This window comes from Cyprinus carpio, chromosome A4 (genome assembly GCF_018340385.1).
Source record: "Cyprinus carpio isolate SPL01 chromosome A4, ASM1834038v1, whole genome shotgun sequence".
Taxonomy (NCBI): domain Eukaryota; kingdom Metazoa; phylum Chordata; class Actinopteri; order Cypriniformes; family Cyprinidae; genus Cyprinus; species Cyprinus carpio.
In genome coordinates, this window is record NC_056575.1 from 35,521,881 (window position 1) to 35,543,294 (window position 21,414).

At 37.3% G+C, this 21,414-nt stretch overlaps 2 protein-coding genes across 4 annotated transcripts in view; both read right to left on the reverse strand.

Annotated features, from left to right (window-relative positions):
* Positions 1–41: 41 nt before the first annotated feature.
* zgc:171422 (uncharacterized protein LOC100001353 homolog) lies at positions 42–12,224 on the reverse strand. Its single transcript, XM_019077716.2, has 9 exons — positions 12,084–12,224; positions 11,401–11,603; positions 10,907–10,999; positions 5,795–5,890; positions 4,624–4,734; positions 4,382–4,502; positions 3,337–3,613; positions 2,267–2,319; positions 42–2,177 (listed from the first exon to the last, which is right to left on the reverse strand). Exons 1-9 carry the CDS (start codon positions 12,085–12,087, stop codon positions 955–957), a joined length of 2,181 nt encoding a protein of 726 aa, XP_018933261.1. The 5' UTR covers positions 12,088–12,224; the 3' UTR covers positions 42–954.
* Positions 12,225–16,429: 4,205 nt separating this feature from the next.
* The window catches only part of LOC109091130 (transmembrane protein 19-like), a 30,231-nt gene continuing 25,246 nt past the window's right edge, over positions 16,430–21,414 (reverse strand). For 2 of the 3 annotated variants that reach the window (XM_042745921.1, XM_042745926.1), the window contains 2 exons: positions 17,723–17,932; positions 16,430–16,969 (listed from right to left, as the gene is read on the reverse strand). In XM_042745921.1, coding sequence (XP_042601855.1) covers positions 16,806–16,969; positions 17,723–17,932 — 374 coding nt within the window. In that variant the 3' untranslated portion in view covers positions 16,430–16,805. The remainder of the gene's footprint in view (positions 16,970–17,722; positions 17,933–21,414) is intronic. The other variant, XM_042745935.1, reaches the window with a different exon arrangement.

Here is a 21,414-nt window from a genome sequence, read left to right on the forward strand (position 1 = left end):
AAGATGGTAAAATATATATTTAAAAATGACACAGCACCTCATGATTTGTATGATTTTTAATTAACATTAAGTTGTCAACACATTTTTTCAGTTTAGTATGAGGTTATAATATTCAGCATATTTCATTAATAGTTGCTAACGGAGGATAATTCTAGATTTAAATCATCTTGAAAAAAAAAAAAAAAAAACAATCTAAAAGAACAAAAGTGAGCTCCAAACCTATATCCTACAGAATATATCCACAAGACGAACCTGTTACACATCAGTAATGCAAGAAAATGTTGCAGCAGTTCTTCAAATGACTTTGTTGTAATGAAACAACTGCAGCTCACACAAGTTCAAGGGCATCAGCTTGGCAGGAAACAAAGTTGAAACATGTTTTATTTAAAGAGACAGTTCACCCCAAATCAAAAACTCTGTAGTTATTTACTCACTCTTATGTCTGCAAGTATTCTGAAGTTGTATAACAGATTTGTGTGGGAAACAAAGCAAACTTAAGTTGTTATTCAGTGGTAATTTTCCCCTTCAGTTTAGCTGTTAAAAACTTCTCAACTAACAGACTCGATCCGGTTGCTCAGTAGAAGGGCATGATTATCAATGAATATTACAAAAATAATAATAATTTCAATTTCTTATTCCCACAAATGACTTAACAAGAGTCTTGGAATATAGAGCATAAACTGTATGGACTATTTTACTGATACAATCCTGTCTTTTTTTCTGTCTTTTTTAGAGCTTGAAATTAACTGTCGGTTGGAAAACGCCTGTGATTCTTCTAAAATGTCTTTTAGAAGACTAGAAAACAGCATATGGCTTTAGACATGGACACTGGTCATGAAGGTGGGTAAATAATGTAATTTTTGAAAACAATTAGTTTTTGGGTGAACTTTTGCTTTAAAGATCATGAATGATTTCACTCAACACAAGGCACTCAGGATGACAAAACGGTTCAAGTTAAACACTGTGGCTCTTCATGTGTCTGTTTAAGTGTGTACGACACGTGTAAGCCTTTGGGCACAGAGGACATGGGAATGGCCTCTTCCCAATATGAGTGTACATGTGCTTGCTCAAGTCATAACGCCGGATGAATCGTTTTCCACACTGCAAGCAGCAGTGTGGACGCTCTCCGGTGTGAAAGCACATGTGCGCCGTAAGGTGACTGGAAACCACAAATTTCTTGCCACAGATTTTACATTGATACGGCTTCTCTCCTGTGTGAGAGCGTAGATGCACCTGCAGGCATCCGGCGGAGACAAAACCCTTTCCGCACTGATGGCAAACGTATGGCTTCTCCCCGGTGTGAATTCTGATGTGGATCTTCAAATTCCCAGACAGTGAAAACTGCTTCTCACAGTATGGACAGATGTGCGGCCGTTCACCAGAATGACATCTCATGTGGGATTTTAATTGGATTTTGCTGTAAAATCGCTTTCCACATTGTGAACAAAGGAGAGGTTTCTCACCCGTGTGGTTTGATAGGTGGGCAAGCAGGCTGCTGTTCGCCGAAAAGCACTTCCCACATTGGTCACATATATATGGCCTGAACTCTGCATGGGTCTTCAGATGGCTTCTTAATTCGCTGTCAACATTGAATGTTAAGTCACAAAAACGGCATTTTCCTGGCTGCCGTTCCGGTTTAGACGGGCGGACATCTTTAACTTTGTGAATCTTCTGGTGGATTAAACTGGCTCGGTACGACCCGAAAGTCTCGTTGCATTGTTTACAGGTGTAGTTCCTTTTAACAGTGGGAGTCCGGTGAGTTCGCCGGTGACTGACTAACCGTGACAGACTTGTGAACAGCCGTCCACATTCAGGGCACTTATGTGTGGTTTTCTCTTTGTGCACTCGATTGTGCCTGTACAGGGTCCTGATGGATCTAAAGTGGGCTGTGCATTTAATGCACTTAAAAACTCTGGAATTGCAGCTGGTGCTCCTGTGTGACACCAGCTGTGCTGAATCGTCAAAAACCTGCCCACACTGAGGACACTCATGTGTCCCCACCTGGGTGTGAATTTCCTGGTGCTTGACAAGATCAGAGCGATAGATGAAGTATTTTGTACACTGCTGACATTTATGTACAGTCCTGCCTGCATAGTGAAAGCCTTTAGAAGGTGTGTTTTGGAAGGTGTCAAGAGAGGGCCGTTGGAGAGGCACAGCTGTCTGAAAAACTAAATCACCTAAAGGAAAACATGACAAACAGAGACATGTTACTTAAAAGATGAAAAGATATAATGAGAATCTTGACAGACATTCAGAGAGGCTGTACCTCTATGAGCATCATCTGTGGATGACAGTACACTTGGCTCTTCTGAGTTACTCCTACAAAAAGAATAAACAGGATCATTTACCACAAAACTATTTATATTTTAATTTATGAACACTACAGAACAAATTCTGTAGAGATGTGCTCATAGTCCTCACAAAAAAGAGACTTTTAGATTACAAACAGACTAATTATGGATATCACTCACTCACATTTTGACGACAGTAACCATCTTTAAATTTGTTGTTGAATGTTGTAAAGTTCTTTTTCAAGAAACACTCTCAAAACCTTCTCAGAAGTTGCATATCAGAAAATGATGCCCTTTAAAAGCACCAACAATCAAAATGACTTCATTTGATAATGACCATCAACTTGGGACCCTAATGACTTTCATTGTATGTAAAAAACAGCTCAAATATTCTTCTTATGGTTTTATAAATGGACACTGGTCATGAGAGTGAGTAAATAATGTCATTTTTGAGAATTTTTGAAAATAATTAATTTTTGGGTGAACTAGGTACTCAGGATGACAAAATGATCAACAATCACAATGTATTCATTTGATAATGACCATCCACTTGGGACCCTAATAACTTTCATTGTATGTAAAAAACAAAACAAACAAAAAAACAGCTGAAATATTCTTCAAATATCTGGCTTTGTGTTTCACAGGAAAGAAAAAAAAGGGTGAAAGAAGTGATTTTTCCTTTAAGTTAAATATATTACAAAATAAACAAACAAACAAATAAATAATTTAGTCAACTTTAATAACTGAGTAGTTGGTTGATGAAAAAATTGCTGACTATCCAATCCACACCACCTAGTAATTTTGGTGAAGTCAAGTAATCTTTATTTATATAGCTCTTTATACAATACCGATTGTATCAAAGCAGAAAATAGTTTGTCAATTATTCAAGAGGAAAATAACGGAGTCATTTTTCTGAAGTCATCTAAAGTCAGTTCATTGATCATTCAGTGATGTCATCATCCAGTTCAGCCCTCTTCCAATATTGTCTAAGCAATCAATCAAGCATCCCCAACTAACCAAGGCAAAGGCAAATTTGTAAACTTACCGTTGCAATTCATCGACATTAGAGTTTGTTTCCTTTTCTCCATCACTGTCTCTAGAGGACTCTGAGGACTCACTGCTGAAGCTGGATCCCACATCCTGGACATTTGGATCACCTGTCACAGTCTCCTTGTCCACACCATGTTGTTGGTTTGGCAGGTTTTCAGAATCAATAGGCAGTAACTTGCCATCATTGTTGTGCTGGTTTATAATCACTGAGTCACCAACAGGCGGCAATGACAATGATGACACTATTCGATCCTCCACTATTGATGGAAGAACTTCAAAATTAAAATATAAAAAAAAAAAAATAGAATAATAATTAGCCATTGACCAATTGTGCTCAACAATTGTATTTTTACATCAACAGAAGTAGGTCTTATTCTTCAACCATGGCTTACGTGGTTAACCAGATAAGTTTTTGTGTGACTTAAATAACAATTTCCATTTTTACCAAGCAAGGGTATCCAGCTATGTTAAAGGAGCAGCATATAAAGTTCTCAAACCTGCATGCTGGGCGAAGTATAGAGAGGGGAAACTGTGACGTCAGAATCCGGGGGAGTAATTCCTATGGGGTTTTATATTGGGATTTTTCAATTAATGAGTGAAATAAAGCCTGTTGTAAACATAACTTGACTATACTTTTATGTTTTATTCTACAATGTAAATTACACGCATCCAAACCCAAAGCATAAATTTTGAAGCAGTTATGTTCATTTTTGAAAACGTATGATTTTAATAAGTACCTAGATATGAATGTTTGGGCTGTGAGTGTGTACAGTTTACATTGTAGAACAAAACGTAAACATATCGTCAAGTTATGTTTACCACAGGCTTTATTTTTCTCATAAATTAAAAACCTCATTCTAAAACCCTGTAGGAAAATCACAAAGGAACAAGCAACAAAATACCACTTCTGGATTCTGACATCACAGTTCCCCCAATCTTTATGTCTTAGGTTTGTGCCCTGCTGACCTGTAAAATATCTGATTAACCAATTAAGCAAAGTTCGATAAAAGGGACCCTGAAGCATATGGAATAAATTTTACCATTTTTATCCAAAGTCCCACAAACATCTGTCTGCACCAAGGATAGTAAATTCTGTGATTTACAAACCGAATCCACACATGCATCTAGCTCCCCAGGGTGACAGTTGAGCAACAATGAAAGCTGAAATGAAATAAAATTATGTTAAAAATAATCAGAATCACAATACTTCATGCATTGTAAAGTAACTGGCTTGAATCATTTAGATATGGTAAAGGTATTTGATAAACATGTATCATTAGACCTGTTTGAAGTTTGGTACAGGCAGAAGTTGCTCCAATCTGGAGAGAAAAAAGCCAACAAGGACTTGCAGTGCTTTGTCAAAATCAGGACCGTACTCAACTGGAAATACCTCCTGAAATACAAAAACTCTCTTTCATCTTAAGTTTTCATACAAAACCATTTAAAAAAACAGCCATTATTTTTTTGCAACTTCCACAGTAGTCTCAGCATCAGATGTCACAACACGGGCTAAATGTCTGATGCATACAGCACACAAAAGAGGAAACACTTCAGGAGTTTCAAAGTCTTTATCAGTTTTACACACTGGTCTGTTATTGTGGCGACATTTCCACGCCCCGAAACATGACGCTGAATGAAACGAACTGTGACAGGTTGTTTGACATGTCGGTAAAATGGCCTCATGGGTGGGCTGTGGCCAATGAAAGCTGGCATGAATTCCAGACCTTCAGTCGTCATTCTGAAGGTCTGGCTACGCGAGACTACTTCCACAGCAGCTCTCAAACCAAATGTAGCATTCTTGTCCAAGCTGGACATCAAAAACATCAAATATCTTTGGCACATGTTCTCAAGTCTCTGACATGAAGACTGCAGACTTCCCTTCTAAGTGTTAGAGAACTCTGGGAACAAACATTCACCCATAGAAAAAACAAAGTTACATGTGTTATATTCTAGCAATGCCAAGGTCTTAATAAAATGTAATTAAGGTTTTCTTTTGGGGGGGGGTTCAATACTGCTGGTCATTCAATACTGCTGACCTTGGATTACCAAATTTTACTGTGCACACATTAGCTAACAGTGTGTTTATTTTTTTATTATTATTATGGAAATAAGAGTGTTGAACTTTTCCTGATAGTCGGGTGGCAGAGCAGCTGAAAAGTGCATTTACAATGTTACAGCATGAATATGCATTTCATGTTTAACTCTTGGTGTGATTTAACTATTAGTTTGAGATTCAGTATGTTTTTCTACATCAAGTTTTTGTTTGTGGAGTCACAAGTCAATCCATTTTATTTCACTCTAAAACTAATAACTCCCTCTACAAATCCCTGTTCTGACAGCACACATACATCACATACTCGTCTACATATTTGTTTTTTCATCTGGAAGATTTCATATTTATTCTGCAATTTATCTGCAATACATCTCAACAAATGGATCTTAAAGTCACTGACCTGAAAGAAGTATTCTCTTTTCATGGAGTCCTCTAGCAAGCTCAGGACAAGTTGAAGTACGCTGTCTTGTAAACTCTCCATGTCTGTGTCACTCACCTGTGGACAGGCAAATTACATAAACAACATTAATGCCAATATACATAAAGTTCAATGGTAGCAAATGGGATGTGCACCAATTTGTGCAAAACAAATTTTTAAATCTAAACAAATCTAAATATGCATATACTCATAATTCAGTAAAACAAGAAAAAGTCAACTCAAGACATCTCTGTCACATAAGCATTTGTTAGCAAATGCTGTAGGAAAACTTTAAGGACCTAGTCCAAACATTACAGCTGTACATATACACACTATAACATTTTATTAATACATTTATGAAAATACAATATGCAGAATAAAAATATATAATAAACCATACAAAATACACAACAGGGTTGTATAGAACTAGTAGTAATACATGTGTAAGTACAGTACACGTAGTATAGATAATGCGCAGTGTTGTGTGATATGTATTACCATATGCAGTATAGCAGCGTGCATTGGCTATATTGTGTGCATCAATTACAGTTCAGCAGTCTAACAGCCTAAGGGAAAAAGCTGTCCTGCAGCCACCTGGTGGAGGACCTGATGCTGCTGTTTTATTATATGCTGTTTTATTATATGCTGTTTAATTACATGTGTTTCTTCCTTGTGTTGACAAAAAAAAAAGTGAAGTGACGTTGCCAAGTATGGTGACCCATACTCAGAATTTGTGCTCTGCATTTAACCCATCCAAGTGCACACTCACAGTAGTGAACACACACAGTAGCGAACACACACCCGGAGCAGTGGACAGACATACTGATGCTGCGCATGGGGAGCAGTTGGGGGTTCGGTGCCTTGCTCAAGGGTCTCACCTCAGTCATAGTATTGAGGGTGGAAGAGAGCGCTGTACATTCACTCCTCCCACGACAATTCCTGCCGGACCTTAGACTCGAACCCTCAACCTTCGGGTTACAAATCCGACTCTCTAACCATTAGGCCGCGACTGCTCCAATACAGTAAGAAGCTCAAGTTCTCACCAATCTTTCAGATAAATCAGCTGACCAATTCCCTCCATTTTACATTCATTCCAAAAATGATTAAACAGACCCTGTTGTGGGAATGTTCTCATACTGCCGAGGTAAAAGTCCTTGACTGTTGCCCTGAACTAAGAAAGGGGAAGTGGTCATCTGATGTACTCTGATAACCACACCTTTAAGTGGCATGTAAGCAAAAAAATTAAAAAACCCATCTACGTCTTCGATGATGCGAGTACCAATCACTACACCTGAATTATATTATTATTATTATTACTTAATTAGGTTCAGCTGGTGTGTTTGATTTGGTTTGGAGCTGAACTCTGCATGACACAAGCTCTCCAGGAGCAGGTTTGGGATCCCTGGCTTGGATAATTGGAATCATTGATAATCCTCCAAGCTTTCCTCACAAAACATATTTAGTAGATGTCCTGGAGAGAGGGAAGAGCCAACAATGTGCCAATGTGAAATCTATGGCATCATAAATGGAGTGGTTGCCCCTGTAGGCAAACTTTAGTGGGTCTAGGGAAGCAGGCAGAGCAGATGTGATCTCCAATATGCCCTTCAAAGCATTTTTCAGAGTCACAGGACACCAGTCATTTAAGTATATGACTTTAGATTGATTCAGTGGACATTCAAAGCATGTGGGAACTGCAGACTAGGAAAGAGAGAGGTTTCCTGGAATGCATTTTGGACCCGTGGCTTTGTGGATATTCACTTGTTTCAGGTTACATCGGCTAGAAAGACAGAGAATTAACTAACTTTTGCCAGCAAAAGCTTTCTCCGTTAGGGTGGTGTTGTTTTGAGCTCTGTTGAGGGCAACTTTGCTCTCAAAGCAAGCAAAAGTGGTCTCAAGCTTGTCCAGAGGAGAGCAGTGTTCACAGCAAAGATCACAGTCATGTTGCTGATTCCCTACTACAGGCTTCCAGTGTTGGTAGATTTGTCTTCACATTGGCTACATATTGATGCTTGGCTGCTTTGATAGATTTACTAGAGAATATAATGGAAACATGTCCGGAACATGTCCCAGTCTAGGGCCGCGGGTACTGACGTGATGAGGAGGATGGCTCTCCTTTTGCGCTTCTGAATTTGCAGCTGGACAATCTAGTTAAGAGCTCTGATGCTGTTTGTAAACAAAACATTGGTGTTGAGGTACAAACCCGCTTCCATAAAAGTTGGGACACTGTACAAATTGTGAGTAAAAAAGGAATGGAATAATTTACAAATCTCATAAACTAATATTTTATTCACAATAGAATATATAGATAACATATCAAATGTTGAAAATGAGACATTTTGAAATGCCATGCCAAATATTGGCTCATTTTGGATTTCATGAGAGCTACACATTCCAAAAAAGTTGGGACAGGCAGCAATAAGAGGCCGGAAAAGTTAAATGTACATATAAGGAACAGCTGGAGGACCAATATGCAACTTATTAGGTAAATTGTCAATATGATTGGGTATAAAAAGAGCCTCTCAGAGTGGCAGTGCCTCTCAGAAGTCAAAATCGGCAGAGGATCGCCAATTCCCCCAATGCTGCGGCGAAAAATAGCGGAGCAATATCGGAAAGGAGTTTCTCAGATAAAAATTGCAAAGAGTTTGAAGTTATCATCATCATCTACAGTGCATAATATCATCCAAGCTTCAGAGAATCTGGAACAATCTCTGCGCGTAAGGGTCAAGGACGGAAAACCATACTGGATGCCCGAGATCGTCGGGCCCTTAGACGGCACTGCATCACATACAGGAATGCTAATGTAATGGAAATCACAACATGGGCTCAGGAATACTTCCAGAAAACATTGTCGGTGAACACAAATCCACCGTGCCATTGGCCGTTGCCAGCTTAAACTCTATAGGTCAAAAAAGAAGCCATATCTAAACATGATCCAGAGGCGTTTTCTCTCGGCCAAGGCTCATTTAAAATGGACTATGGCAAAGTGGAAAACTGTTCTGTGGTCAGACGAATCAAAATTTAAAGTACTTTTTGGAAAACTGGGACGCCATGTCATCCGGACTAAAGAGGACAAGGACAACCCAAGTTGTTATCAGCGCTCAGTTCAGAAGCCTGCATCTCTGATGGTTTTGGGTTGCATGAGTGGTTGTGGCATGGGCAGCTTACACATCTAGAAAGGCACCATCAATGCTCAAAGGTATATCTAAGTTCTTAAACAACGTGTGCTCCCATCCAGATGTCGTCTCTTTCAGGGAAGACCTTGCATTTTCCAACATGACAATGCCAGACCATATACTGCATCAATTACAACATCATGGCTGCGTAGAAGAAGGATCCGGGTACTGAAATGGCCAGCCTGCAGTCCAGATCTTTCACCCATAGAAAGCATTTGGCACATCATAAAGAGGAAGATGCGACAAAGAAGACCTAAGACAGTTGAGCAACTAGAAGCCTGTATTAGACAAGAATGGGACAACATTCCTATTCCTAAACTTGACTCCTCAGTCCCCAGACATTTGCAGACTGTTATAAAAAGAAGAGGGGATGCCACACAGTGGTAAACATGGCCTTGTCCCAATTTTTTTGAGATGTGTTGATGCCATGAAATCTAAAATCAACTTATTTTTCCCTTAAAATTATAAATTTTCTCAGTTTAAACATTTGATATGTCATCTATTTTGTATTCTGAATAAAATATTGAAATTTGAAACTTCCACATCATTGCATTCTGTTTTTATTCACAATTTGTACAGTGTCCCAACTTTTTTGGAATCAGGTTTGTACTGAAAGTCTGGTTTCTGATGAGCAACAGAAGAACCAATGTCCAAAAGTGTTTGCTTATTGTAGAAACAACTTTCAGTAGAAGAATCAAGAGCATTTGTATCAAAACAAGCAATGCAATGTAGTGTTGAAGCTCCATTTTTCCCTTCTTTTTTTTTTTTTGGTACCATCTTGAATCGGTTTTGAAATCCATCACATTGACAAAATGTTACAAATTATTAGGACCTGCACATCACTTCCATCAGCCTCTATGCAAGCAAACAAACAAAATCAACCTGTTCAATAGAGAAATGAACAACAGACCCTTTTCACATTTCTGGTTTTAAAGAAGCAGGGTAAACTTCTATAGAGGTATAAAGAAGATAATTTTTGCATTACCAATGGCTCCAATGGTGAAAGAAAAAAAAAATCCATTATTGCCTGTCCATGACTTTTCAACAAATGAAGCAAAATATAGAAAGATGGATTATGGCAGTTAGAAAATGTCAAATATGCCACCAGATAAGAGTTTGTTTGGAACATGATATACTAATATACAGTAGTCAACATTTGAAGTGGATCAAAAAAAGTTAATCAAAGTTGTCCTAAGACAAGAATGGGTATTGTTTTGGTTTTAGGACAACTTTGATGAAAGGTTTTGATCCACTTCAAATGTTGACTACTGTACTATGAATGGAGTTGCACTGAATAAAATCTAAATCTTTAGTGCTGAGTCAGTTTGCTTGCATTTTAAGACTCCTTTAACATACATTTAAGACATTTTAATGGCAATTTTATTTAATGTCTTATTTTTACATTAGGACATTTTTAATGGTCCACAGACACCCTGATGTCAATTAGTGAAAGTGACGTGTACCCAAGTATGGCGCACCATACTCAGAAATAGTGTTCTGCATTTATTCCATCCAAGTTGCACACACACACAGCAGTGAGTAGTGAACAAATACACACACACCCGGAGCAGTGGGTGGTTTGGTGCCTTGCTCAAGAGTCTCACCTCAGTCGTGGTATTGAGGGTAGAAGTGAGTGCTGGTCATTCACTCCCCCCACCTACAATCCATGCCGGTAAAGAGACGCAAACACGCAACCTTTGGGTTACAAGTCCGACTCTCTAACCATTAGGCCACGACTGCTTTACTGATATTCTTCATAATAGACATACATACTCAGACAATTCTGATATTAATCAGAATCTTCTTGTGAAAGTAAAGTAAACTGAAAAGAGCAAATATACATTTTGAGTGCTTCATATATATATATATATAGATGTGTAACAAATAAATAAAAATAAAAAAACATCCAGACTTCACATACCTTTAATAAATCAGCAGTCTGAATTTGGTGAATGTGTGATTTGACAGTATGAAGGTCCGCTGGGAGCTCACCTCTACACATCTCAAGAATCATCTAAAAGATTAATTATAAAATCAAATGTTTCAACAATTAATCCATAATAGACAGCATCTTATATGTTTTAAAGTTAACTACATCTCTAGTGTTCTTTATATGCAACAATGTACTATTAAGGGAAACGTACTTCATGAAAACAGGGAATTTTTTAGCATGCAGCTACTTAAAAACAGACATTTACATTTTTGAAAATTAAAAACTCATTTATAACTTTAGCAGTATATTCAACAATAAAACAATTATTATATTGAGATTCAGTAAGATGTTGTATAAATATATATTCAGAAAAACAACAGTTACGAGTGGGTGGGTGGACTGCCACATCTTACCACTGTAACTGTGTCAGTAGAACAGATCTCAATGAAAAGTAACAAACACAGTACATAAATGAATCTTACCTTTGCCCGCAGCCCTACTATCAAAGTGGCCCTCTGCTTCCTACTTAAGAGCTCTGGCACCAGGTTTGTCATCACAGAAACAAATTCTTCTAGTTTTCCAAATTGCTCCACATTCTGATCCTTGACAACTTGCCACATAAAGGCGGACGTGAGTCGCAGAGGAGAAACCAGAAGGCGAAGTGAGGAGAGAGGAGGGACAGACTCTACAAAGACAGAGATACGCAAACACTTTTATGTCTATATATTTGTATGTATTCATATGAGTGCCATTCAGAAGTCTGAATCCACATTAAAATTTTCACATTTAAATAATTTAAACCTGTAAATAAAAGTTTCAGGATTTTTTTTTTATATATATATTAAGACTGAAATCAATAATAAAAAATATTCTGTATATAAATTAATGCATTACAATAATTTGCATATACACACATACATGTAACGTTATATTAATTTATATGCAAAATAACGCAACCAAAGCGCAAATAAAAACTAGTAATAATGTTACTCGCCATTAAATAATCCATCAGCCACATACAGCATGAGGTTCTAGCTGTGTACATCAGGGCTATGATACTCTAGTCTACATCAACAACCCAGTCATGAGAAATACTGTAGGTGTGAGCATTACATATCTACCGACAAATAATAAAAATGACTATGAGGCAGATGACTATACATACCCATTGCTTCTTTCTTTAAATATATTTGGATTGACAAACAGTCTTATTTTCAACTTCGTCCGTTGACTCGTTCTGTTACACACTGCGCAGGCGTCTTCTTCTTCTTCTAATGTTTATTGGCGATTGGCAGGCTAGCCTATTAGTGCATTACCGCCACCAACTGAACTGGAGTGTGGAGCATCGACGCATGTATATGTATCATATATGTATTTATATCATACTAAATAATAATAATAATAATAGTCATAAATAATTTAACAAATAAATAAACATCATTATATTCTTATATAATTTCCTGTATCTTTAAGATATTTTTAAAAAACAAATCTAATATTCTTATTCCTTTTTAGCTTAGCCATACTTAATATATCTTCTAACATCATGCTTCCAACTTCTTCCATTACTTTAGCTTCTAGCATTTTTCCTTCGTTGTTATATGCTCTACAGTTTCAAAAATCCCACAATGCATGCATGATCCATTCGGATGTTTCTTGATTCTATTTAGATTTCCATTTAATGCAGTATGTTCTATTTTAATTCTTATTATTACTGATTCTTCTTGTCTTCTTAATCCCATGTTATTGTTACGTATTCCTACTTCCCTTTGAATTCTATATAGTATGTCGTCCAGTCTTCTCTTTCTTCCAAAGTTCCTGCCAAGAGCTTTCTAAACATAATATTAAATCCATTGTCGTTCTACATTTCCAGAAGCCACTTTGATGAGGAGTAAAAAGAAATCTGTTTTCTATTCCATATGTAAGCCTATTTGTAATCAATCTCTACATAATTTGCATGTTTGTGCTATTATGTTAGTGCTATTGGTCTGTTATTTGTTGCTTCTGACCTAGGCTATCTTTGCCAGGCATTCCTACAGGGATAACTATTGAATGTTTCCATGCTGATGGAAGTTAGCCCTCTGCCCACATTTTGTTGTATAACTTAAGTAATTTAAAAAGTGCTACATCTGATAATTTTCTTATCATACTATAACAAATCTTGTCCTCCCCAGGAGTAGTTTCTTTCGTTGTTATATGCTCTACAGTTTCAAAAATCCCACAATGCATGCATGATCCATTCGGATGTTTCTTGATTCTATTTAGATTTCTATTTAATGCAGTATGTTCTATTTTAATTCTTATTATTACTGATTCTTCTTGTCTTCTTAATCCCATGTTATTGTTACGTATTCCTACTTCCCTTTGAATTCTATATAGTATGTCGTCCAGTCTTCTCTTTCTTCCAAAGTTCCTGCCAAGAGCTTTCCTAATTATTATTTTTGCTTCTGCATTTCTAATTTTTATGTCAATTCCTATCTGATTCAAGTTCAAAGAATTCTTAGCATGCTTATCTGCCTTCTCATTTCCTTTAACTCCAACATGTGCTGGAACCCAAATAAATAAAATAAAAATGTCATGAGTTTTCATTCTATATATATACTGCCGTATTTCAAGTATGACATCTTGTCTGCAGTTAGACTGGCCTGATTAAATGCTCTTTAACGCAGCTTTTTAAATTCTATTTTCCTCTACCTACTGGAGAGCCATAACAAAATACAGTAGCTATACCAACTCTGCTGTAAATACAGATAAAAAAAAATCTGGGGTTCTTTTCTTAATAAATATTTCATATTGTGGAATACCTACTGCTATTCCTGTTTTCATAGTTTCCGCATATAACGATCTACTCATATCTTGCTGTAAATCATTGAATATATCATTTATCATTATATTTAACAGAAGAGGGCTACACACACTCCCTTGAGGAGTTCCATTTTCAACTGCATAAACAGCAGAACAAGATGTTCCCACTCTAACCTGAATTTTCCTCTCAAATAAAAAATCCAACATCCAGTTGTAAATTCTTCCTCTAATTCCCATATTCTTGAGTTTTATAAGTAGCCCTTCTTTCCAAAACATGTCAGAAGCTTTTTCCACATCCATAAAAACTGCAATTATGACTTTTTTATTTAATCTGTGAATTCTTATTTCTGATTCTAAACATAATATTAAATCCATTGTCGTTCTACATTTCCAGAAGCCACTTTGATGAGGAGTAAAAAGAAATCTGTTTTCTATTCCATATGTAAGCCTATTTGTAATCAATCTCTACATAATTTGCATGTTTGTGCTATTATGTTAGTGCTATTGGTCTGTTATTTGTTGCTTCTGACCTAGGCTATCTTTGCCAGGCATTCCTACAGGGATAACTATTGAATGTTTCCATGCTGATGGAAGTTAGCCCTCTGCCCACATTTTGTTGTATAACTTAAGTAATTTAAAAAGTGCTACATCTGATAATTTTCTTATCATACTATAACAAATCTTGTCCTCCCCAGGAGTAGTTTCTTTTACTTTAGCAATTGCTTTTTTATTCATAAAGTGAACTGCGCAATGTGCGCATGCGTCTGAAGTGACAAAAGATCAAAGATTCATACAGCTTCTGTATTATTTTAACAGTAACTACTGAGATTATTTAGGCCTACTGTTAGGCTAAATCAAAATTTGTAGTAGGTGAAAGCAAGTGATGTCGAATTCACACAACATTCATAAAAAAACCTGACCCTCAAAAAGGAGACTTTATGAATATGTACCAGCGATGACATCTTACAAGCATTAACTACCTTAAGCATCTACCACGCAGAGAACTAAACAGAAAAATGACCACTAAAAATATGAAAATCTGTTGCATACTCATTCTGAAAATATAAAAATCTGAGAATGTAAAGTTGATGGAAAAAAAAATTAATTGGCTTCATGCACAAAATTACTCAAGCCTCAAAAGTATTTATTTATTTTTTATTTATTTTTTTGTTGTTGCTTAGAAGCTTCTGTCACCTCTCTACCACAATTTTGGCCCTTTCCAAATTTTGAGAGTGGCATTTGGCGACGTGTCCTGACATAAAGCCAATGCTTGATTAGAGTTCTTCTTTTACTCTGCCTTGACATGTTGTTTCCTCATTTCATCAGGTCATTTGCAAGTCTTTGGCAGTAAGTTGTTGTTTTTTCCCCCCTCAGTTGCTCTGATCAAACATTTTATTTCTCTTGATTATTTTGTGCTTTTTCTTCAACATCCTCAAAGGTTTTCTGGTACAATACATTTTAAACTTATGCATAAGGATGCCAGCTGTTTCTCTAGGAAACTAAAGTGTCTTCTTATAGGATATTTTATGAAATCCACCAAAAAGATTAATACAAATACACTGATCATACATTTATGGCGTTATTGAGAATTGCATTTGTAGCACCCCCTATGGAGCAAACTTGCTACAGGTATGTGCCCTCAGAATATCCTGTGGTCTGTTTATCAAGTTTCATTAAGTTTGGGCATTGCATTCAGGAAATATGTTAATTCATGAAAAACGAGCAACACAAGAGCACTTATACTTTACAATGCTTTGATAAATCAAAATTTCTAGAAGCTTCTATCACTGGTGCACATATCACACAATCTTTCAAATATACCTAAAAATGTGAAAACAGTCCAAATGTAACTCTGAAATGGGTTTTATAGTTCTTTTTACAGAAGGTAGCTTAACAGTTCCTGGAGGCACATTAACAATCAATCAAGCCATCAATAATAATAATACATTTTTTTGTTTGTTTTGTTTTTTGGAGGATGCATAGTTTTGGCCTACATAAAAACATCATACATGCAGCACTCTATAGGCACATTCCAATTAACCACAAATGCCTCTTAAGTGAGATTCCAATCAAAAGGAAATTGAGCCCCCGTAGTTTTTAGGAAATAACAGAATGTAAGATCACTATGGGTCTATATAAACATGTAATTTGTTTAGAAGTATATAGTTTTGGCTACAAGTAGACTTTGCATAGGTAACCTAGAGCAGAAGCAGGTACAACCTTCTTTACCTGTAAAGCATTCAGTATTTTCATAATTTGATTTTCTACTTCTTCCTCATTTTATTTACTTGCCAGAGCCAATTCTAGCCCATGGTTGGTGCTTGGCAAATGTTAGTTTTAAACACTATTATTTTACATATCTGTGACAAAATATAAATACTTAAAAAACATCATTCAGAATCACCAAACAGCTCATAATCATAATTATCATTTTAATTTAAAGACAATAAACAGAAATTGACAGTTGAATGGCTGAAGAACCTGTAGTGCTTTCTGTGTAAGGCTACTTTATTTCAAAGTACACATACATTCCAGTGGAAAACTTAAATGTGTTGATCTCTGACACACACAGAACACCCAAACCTACATCTGTAAAGTGGACATAACACTTAATAAGTGGCAAAGACACAAACACATAGACATACATTTCAGAAAAAAAAAAATAAAAAAAAAATCTCAAAAAATGTAAAAAAAAGAGACAATAAAGATACACAAACTGCATAGCGTACATGTAATGAAGTGATTTGAACTGTAGTGGCTTAGAAAATATTCCTGACTATAGTAGTCTGTAACTTTACAGCTCTGTGTACTGTGCTGTAATACTTAAACATTTGGGCCTATTTGCCATCACAAGTCTTTTCAAAGTCAGCACACATAATGGAATACTTGGAGAGTCAGTATGTGCCACTGACAGACTTTCAAGATTAATATAATTAACTTGAGGGTTAATTTGAAGGTTAGGATTGTAAGGGATTTTCAAATCTTATTATAATGTGCAGAAACAAAGACACTGGGAGTTTACAATATGCTTGATTAAATAAAAAAAAAAAAGTGGTCATGAAACACAATAAAATCACATGATTCAGTGCCTAGGCCAGAATATCCAAGCAAACCCAGGCAGGAACAGTGCTATGAGGACAGAAGAGAACAGATTCACTCCATTGTTATCCAGGATGGGTTTCCCACTTATTCTTTTAACACTTGGTGACTCATAACTCACAACCTTCCCGATGGATTCATCGTATCCTTGATAGAAAGATAAAACATGGTCAAACATCTAGAATAATTAAAACAATACTGAAATAAAATGAAGGACAATGACAAATACTGTAAGTCCAATATGATAAATTATGATGATAATTACGTCACAATGACCTTTCCCCCAAATATATGTTATAATATAAAACAAAACTTGCTTCAATAATTCTGATATTTCAGAGTATTTTTCTTCATTACAGGTTATAACACAGATAGAAATACAAAAGAGGTGACATAATTTTCTAGATGTTGAATTATTTAATAATAATGATGTATCCTTTATCATTATTATTAAATAAAGTAACATTTAGTTACATTTTATTTTGCACTATTAACATAACATCCATCCCTCCCCTACTGGGCTTCTATGAGGTGAGGAGGCTTCTCTTATGGTAAGACTGTTTGAGTATGCATCTGCATCTGCAGGAGAGGTGGTTTGCTACAAATAATAAGTGACAATTTTCAATCAGCCATAGGCATTGATTAAAAGATTGATCTTGGGATTTTAAGAATCAATAATCATTCATTGCTCAGTAACTTGGTATGTCCAGTTAGAATAAAAAGGACCTCTGGTAGATAAATTATTTGTATTGAATAAAAGTAAATTACCACTGTTAGTATGACTGCTGCTAAAAACTTGGAATAATATAATGGCTAGACCACAGGAGGAAATATATATGAATTTGTTTATTTGATTTTATTTACCTTAATAATAATAATAATAATAATCAGCTAGATTACCTGAATACTGCATGGTTGCACCAAGGAATGAGTCCAGCAGAGATCCAAACAGACCAGCTATTGCTCCATACAAGATGAGAGGCCACTGAGGAACTGTGAAATTCAAATCTTTTACCAACAGGAGCTGCATGAAGTAGTACGCTGTACCCACTGTGCCTCCACCCAAAACACTGGCCACTAATCCAACAGGAGTGACTCCGCCATTGGTACCTATAAGCAATTTTATATCAGTTCAGACAAAGGCCTTTTGCTTAAATATATCACGTCATACTGGCCATAATCACAGTTTAAAATTAACACTCACCTACCCGCCAAATGCAAATGAAAATCAACCGAGGCAGGTAGCACAATGAGCTCACTAGCCAAAATGGAGGTTATGATGATTATGTTCTGTCACTTTGCATGCCATTTATATCAGAGACTCTTCAACATTAGCAAAATAAAGTACATAATTTTAGTACACTAGCAATGAGACAAAATACTACTTTTTTAACCTGTTCTCACTCCCTAGCTGGGTGAACGCTCGATAATTTTGCGCGTCACTGTACAGAAGACAAAAGCACTCTCTCTGGTATCTTTATTGCAACACTGTCAGTAAACCAAATGCTTTCAATGAGAAACATTTGCTGTCAAAACACTGATTAGCCACAACATTAAAACGACTGACAGGTAAGTATGTTGTTTATACCATTACAATGACACCTACCAAGGGATAGGATATATTAGGCAGCAAGTAACATTTCTTTAATTTCATGTTGGAAGCAGGTAAAATGGATAAGCAAAAAGATAATTTTGACAAGGGTCAAATAGTGATGGCTAGACAACTGGGTCAGAGAATGTACAAAACAGCAAGTCTTGTGGGGCCTACTCGGTATGCAGTGGTAAGTACCTTGCCAAAAGTGGTGCAAGGAAGGAGAACTGGAGAACCCACGTCAGGGTCAAGGGTCTCCAAGGCTCTTTGATGCATGTGGGGGGGCAAAGGGATTGCAGTTTACTGCGAATGGGGCTGCATAGCTGCAGACCAATCAGGACCCCTGTCCACTGCCAAAAGTGCCAAAAATTGGCATTTGCACATCAAAACTGGACAGTGGGGCAATGTAAAAGGTTGCCTGGCCTGATGATTCATGGTTTCTTATAAGAAGATATAGGCAGCAGGATGCACTATGGAAAGAAAGCAGGCCAATGGAACCAGTGTTCTGCTGGGAAATCGTGAGTCCTATGGCTTGTGTCTTGCATTAGACTTGACTGACAGACTGGCATTCTAACATGGTTCATACTTTCTAACCTTATCTCCACTTTGGCAGCATGGTAGAGACCTACACAATGTTAGGCAGGTGGTTTAATGTTGTTGCTGATCAGTGTGTACTAACTCAAAGTGGCAAATGGCATGGGATTTTCATCAACGTGAAATATTGCTTGGGTACAATGTCGTCATCACATGGGGCATGATTTTCATCACTGTTGGATACCTTGGGAGTGAGAATCATGGGTTGTTGTTTTTTTAATGAAAATTAGTGGAAGGGGACAAGATGGTAGAAGGCGTCAAGAAGAACATTTAAGACACACAAGTTTAGACAGCGCGGCTTTAGAAATATCTGAGAAATATCTGCTCTCTACCCAACAAATCGGAAGAACTTCTTCTGCAGTCCCGAACAAATAAAGACTTTTTAAACTCTGTTGCTCTGTGGTTCATGGAAACCTGACTGAAAGAAGCCATTCTGGAGAGCACACTACATTTGCTGGGCTTTCAGCTGCTCAGAGCGTATTGCGATGCAGAATCAGCAGGGAAATCGACCTACAGGCAGAAACTGAAATCAGTTAAACTTGTAACAAGGACTACAAAAAAGATGGACTAATGAAGCAGAGTGGGATTTACAAGCCTGCTTCAACTGCACTGATTGGAGTGTTTTTGAAGCTGCTGCCAATGATCTGGACAAGCTCACAGATACTGTAGGTACTGTATCACTTTCTGAGGATATAGGCATTCCTACCAAGACTCATTTAACTTACAACAAAGACAAACTGTGGTTCACTGCAAAACTCAGACAGCTCCGTCAGGCCAAAGAAGATGCCTACAGGAATGGGGACAGAGTCTTGTATAAACATGCCAAAACACACTGACAAAGGAGATCAGAGTGGCTAAGAGAAACAAATCTGAAAAGCTGAGAAATTAGTTTTTTTTAGCCAATGACCCTGCATCAGTGTGGAAAGGACTGACATCACCAATTACAAGACACCATCCCCCAGCACTGTGGAGAATCAAAAACTGGCCGATAATTTGAATGAGTTTTATTGCAGGTATGAATAACCCTGTCTCACACCCCACTCCCATTCTGACCTTCTCTCCATGGATACATCAACACCTCCAGCAAACCCCCTCTCCCCCTCCTGCTCTTCAGGTCTGGTGAAAAAGATGTGTGTCGGGTCTTCCAGAAACAGAAGACAAGCAAATTTCTATGCCCAAATGGCATTACATTAGTCTGAAATCCTGTGGTGACTATCTGGCCCCTATATTCATACAATTTTTCAACAGATCACTGAAGCTGTGCGAAGTTCCTTCTTCTTTCAAACACTCCATCATCATCCCCATTCCAAAGAAAACCAAAATCACAGGACTTAATGACTAAAGACCTGTTGCTTTTACGTCTGTGGTCATAAAGTCATTTGAAAGACTGGTGCTGGCTCACCTGACAAACAACCTTGCTGGACACCCTGAAGTTTGCTTACCAAGCACACAGGTCTGTGGATGATGCAGTCAACATGGGACTGCACTACATCCTGCAACATCTGGACAAACCAGGGACTTATGTAAGGATTCTGTTTGTGGACTTCAGCTCGGCCTTCAACACTACCATCCCAAACCTCCTCCTGTCCAAATTAACCCAGCTCTCTGTGCCCACCTCCATCCTCATGCGGCTCGCCAAGCTTTACTTTGTGGCTCACATGGCAGTAAACAATACGATGATATGATCATGCAGTCAATACAGATATTTCATAAAAACATTAAAAACATAACTATAACATAACCCGTTAAAAAAACTCACACCATGTCTACACTGGACGCGAGTGGCACGATCTGACAAAAGACAATAGAACCCAGTGATTTTGTCTACACTGGATGAGGCACAGCGTGATGCAACACGATCCCCATCAGTAAACTGATGCCTCATTCTATTTATGACGAACTGTACTGACACTACATTCAGATGATTTGCAACGGTTGCTTTGTCGTGTCAAGTGTAGACAGACTTTTAGCGCAACGCAGCGCGGCGCGGCAACTGTCATGTCCGGTGTAGACACAGTCAGACATTGTCTGCTCTATTACAAACAATTTATATATTTTTTTAAATACCTAAAACAGCGGCATTACAAGATGGAAATATAGACTAGAAAATATGTTTACACTTGCTCTGTCCTACGTCCATGACACCGACTAACTGTGGAGTTGCCCGTTTTAATCTTAACAGCTCTTAACACCAAATGTGCACTTGGATGGTTAGATGCATGATGGGCTAGTATATAAAAAAAATAACTTAAGGTCTTTCCAGCATTAAGGTAATCCTGCTTTTTTTTATCATCTTGTCTCAGTTACAAATTTGACTGGTAAATGATAAATGACCACTGCTCTACACCAACTACTGCACTGCAAAAGATCCCTCTCCTGAAGTTTGCAGATGACACTACACTTATTG

Bases quoted from the DNA above. Each gene is read 5' to 3' on its own strand.
- zgc:171422 (XM_019077716.2), bottom strand. The intron at 11,000-11,400 runs GTAAGATTCATT...TTAATCTTTTAG, and splicing joins TAGTAGGGCTGCGGGCAAAG to ATGATTCTTGAGATGTGTAG. The intron at 5,891-10,906 runs GTATGTGAAGTC...GCCTGTCCACAG, and splicing joins AGACTGCTGATTTATTAAAG to GTGAGTGACACAGACATGGA.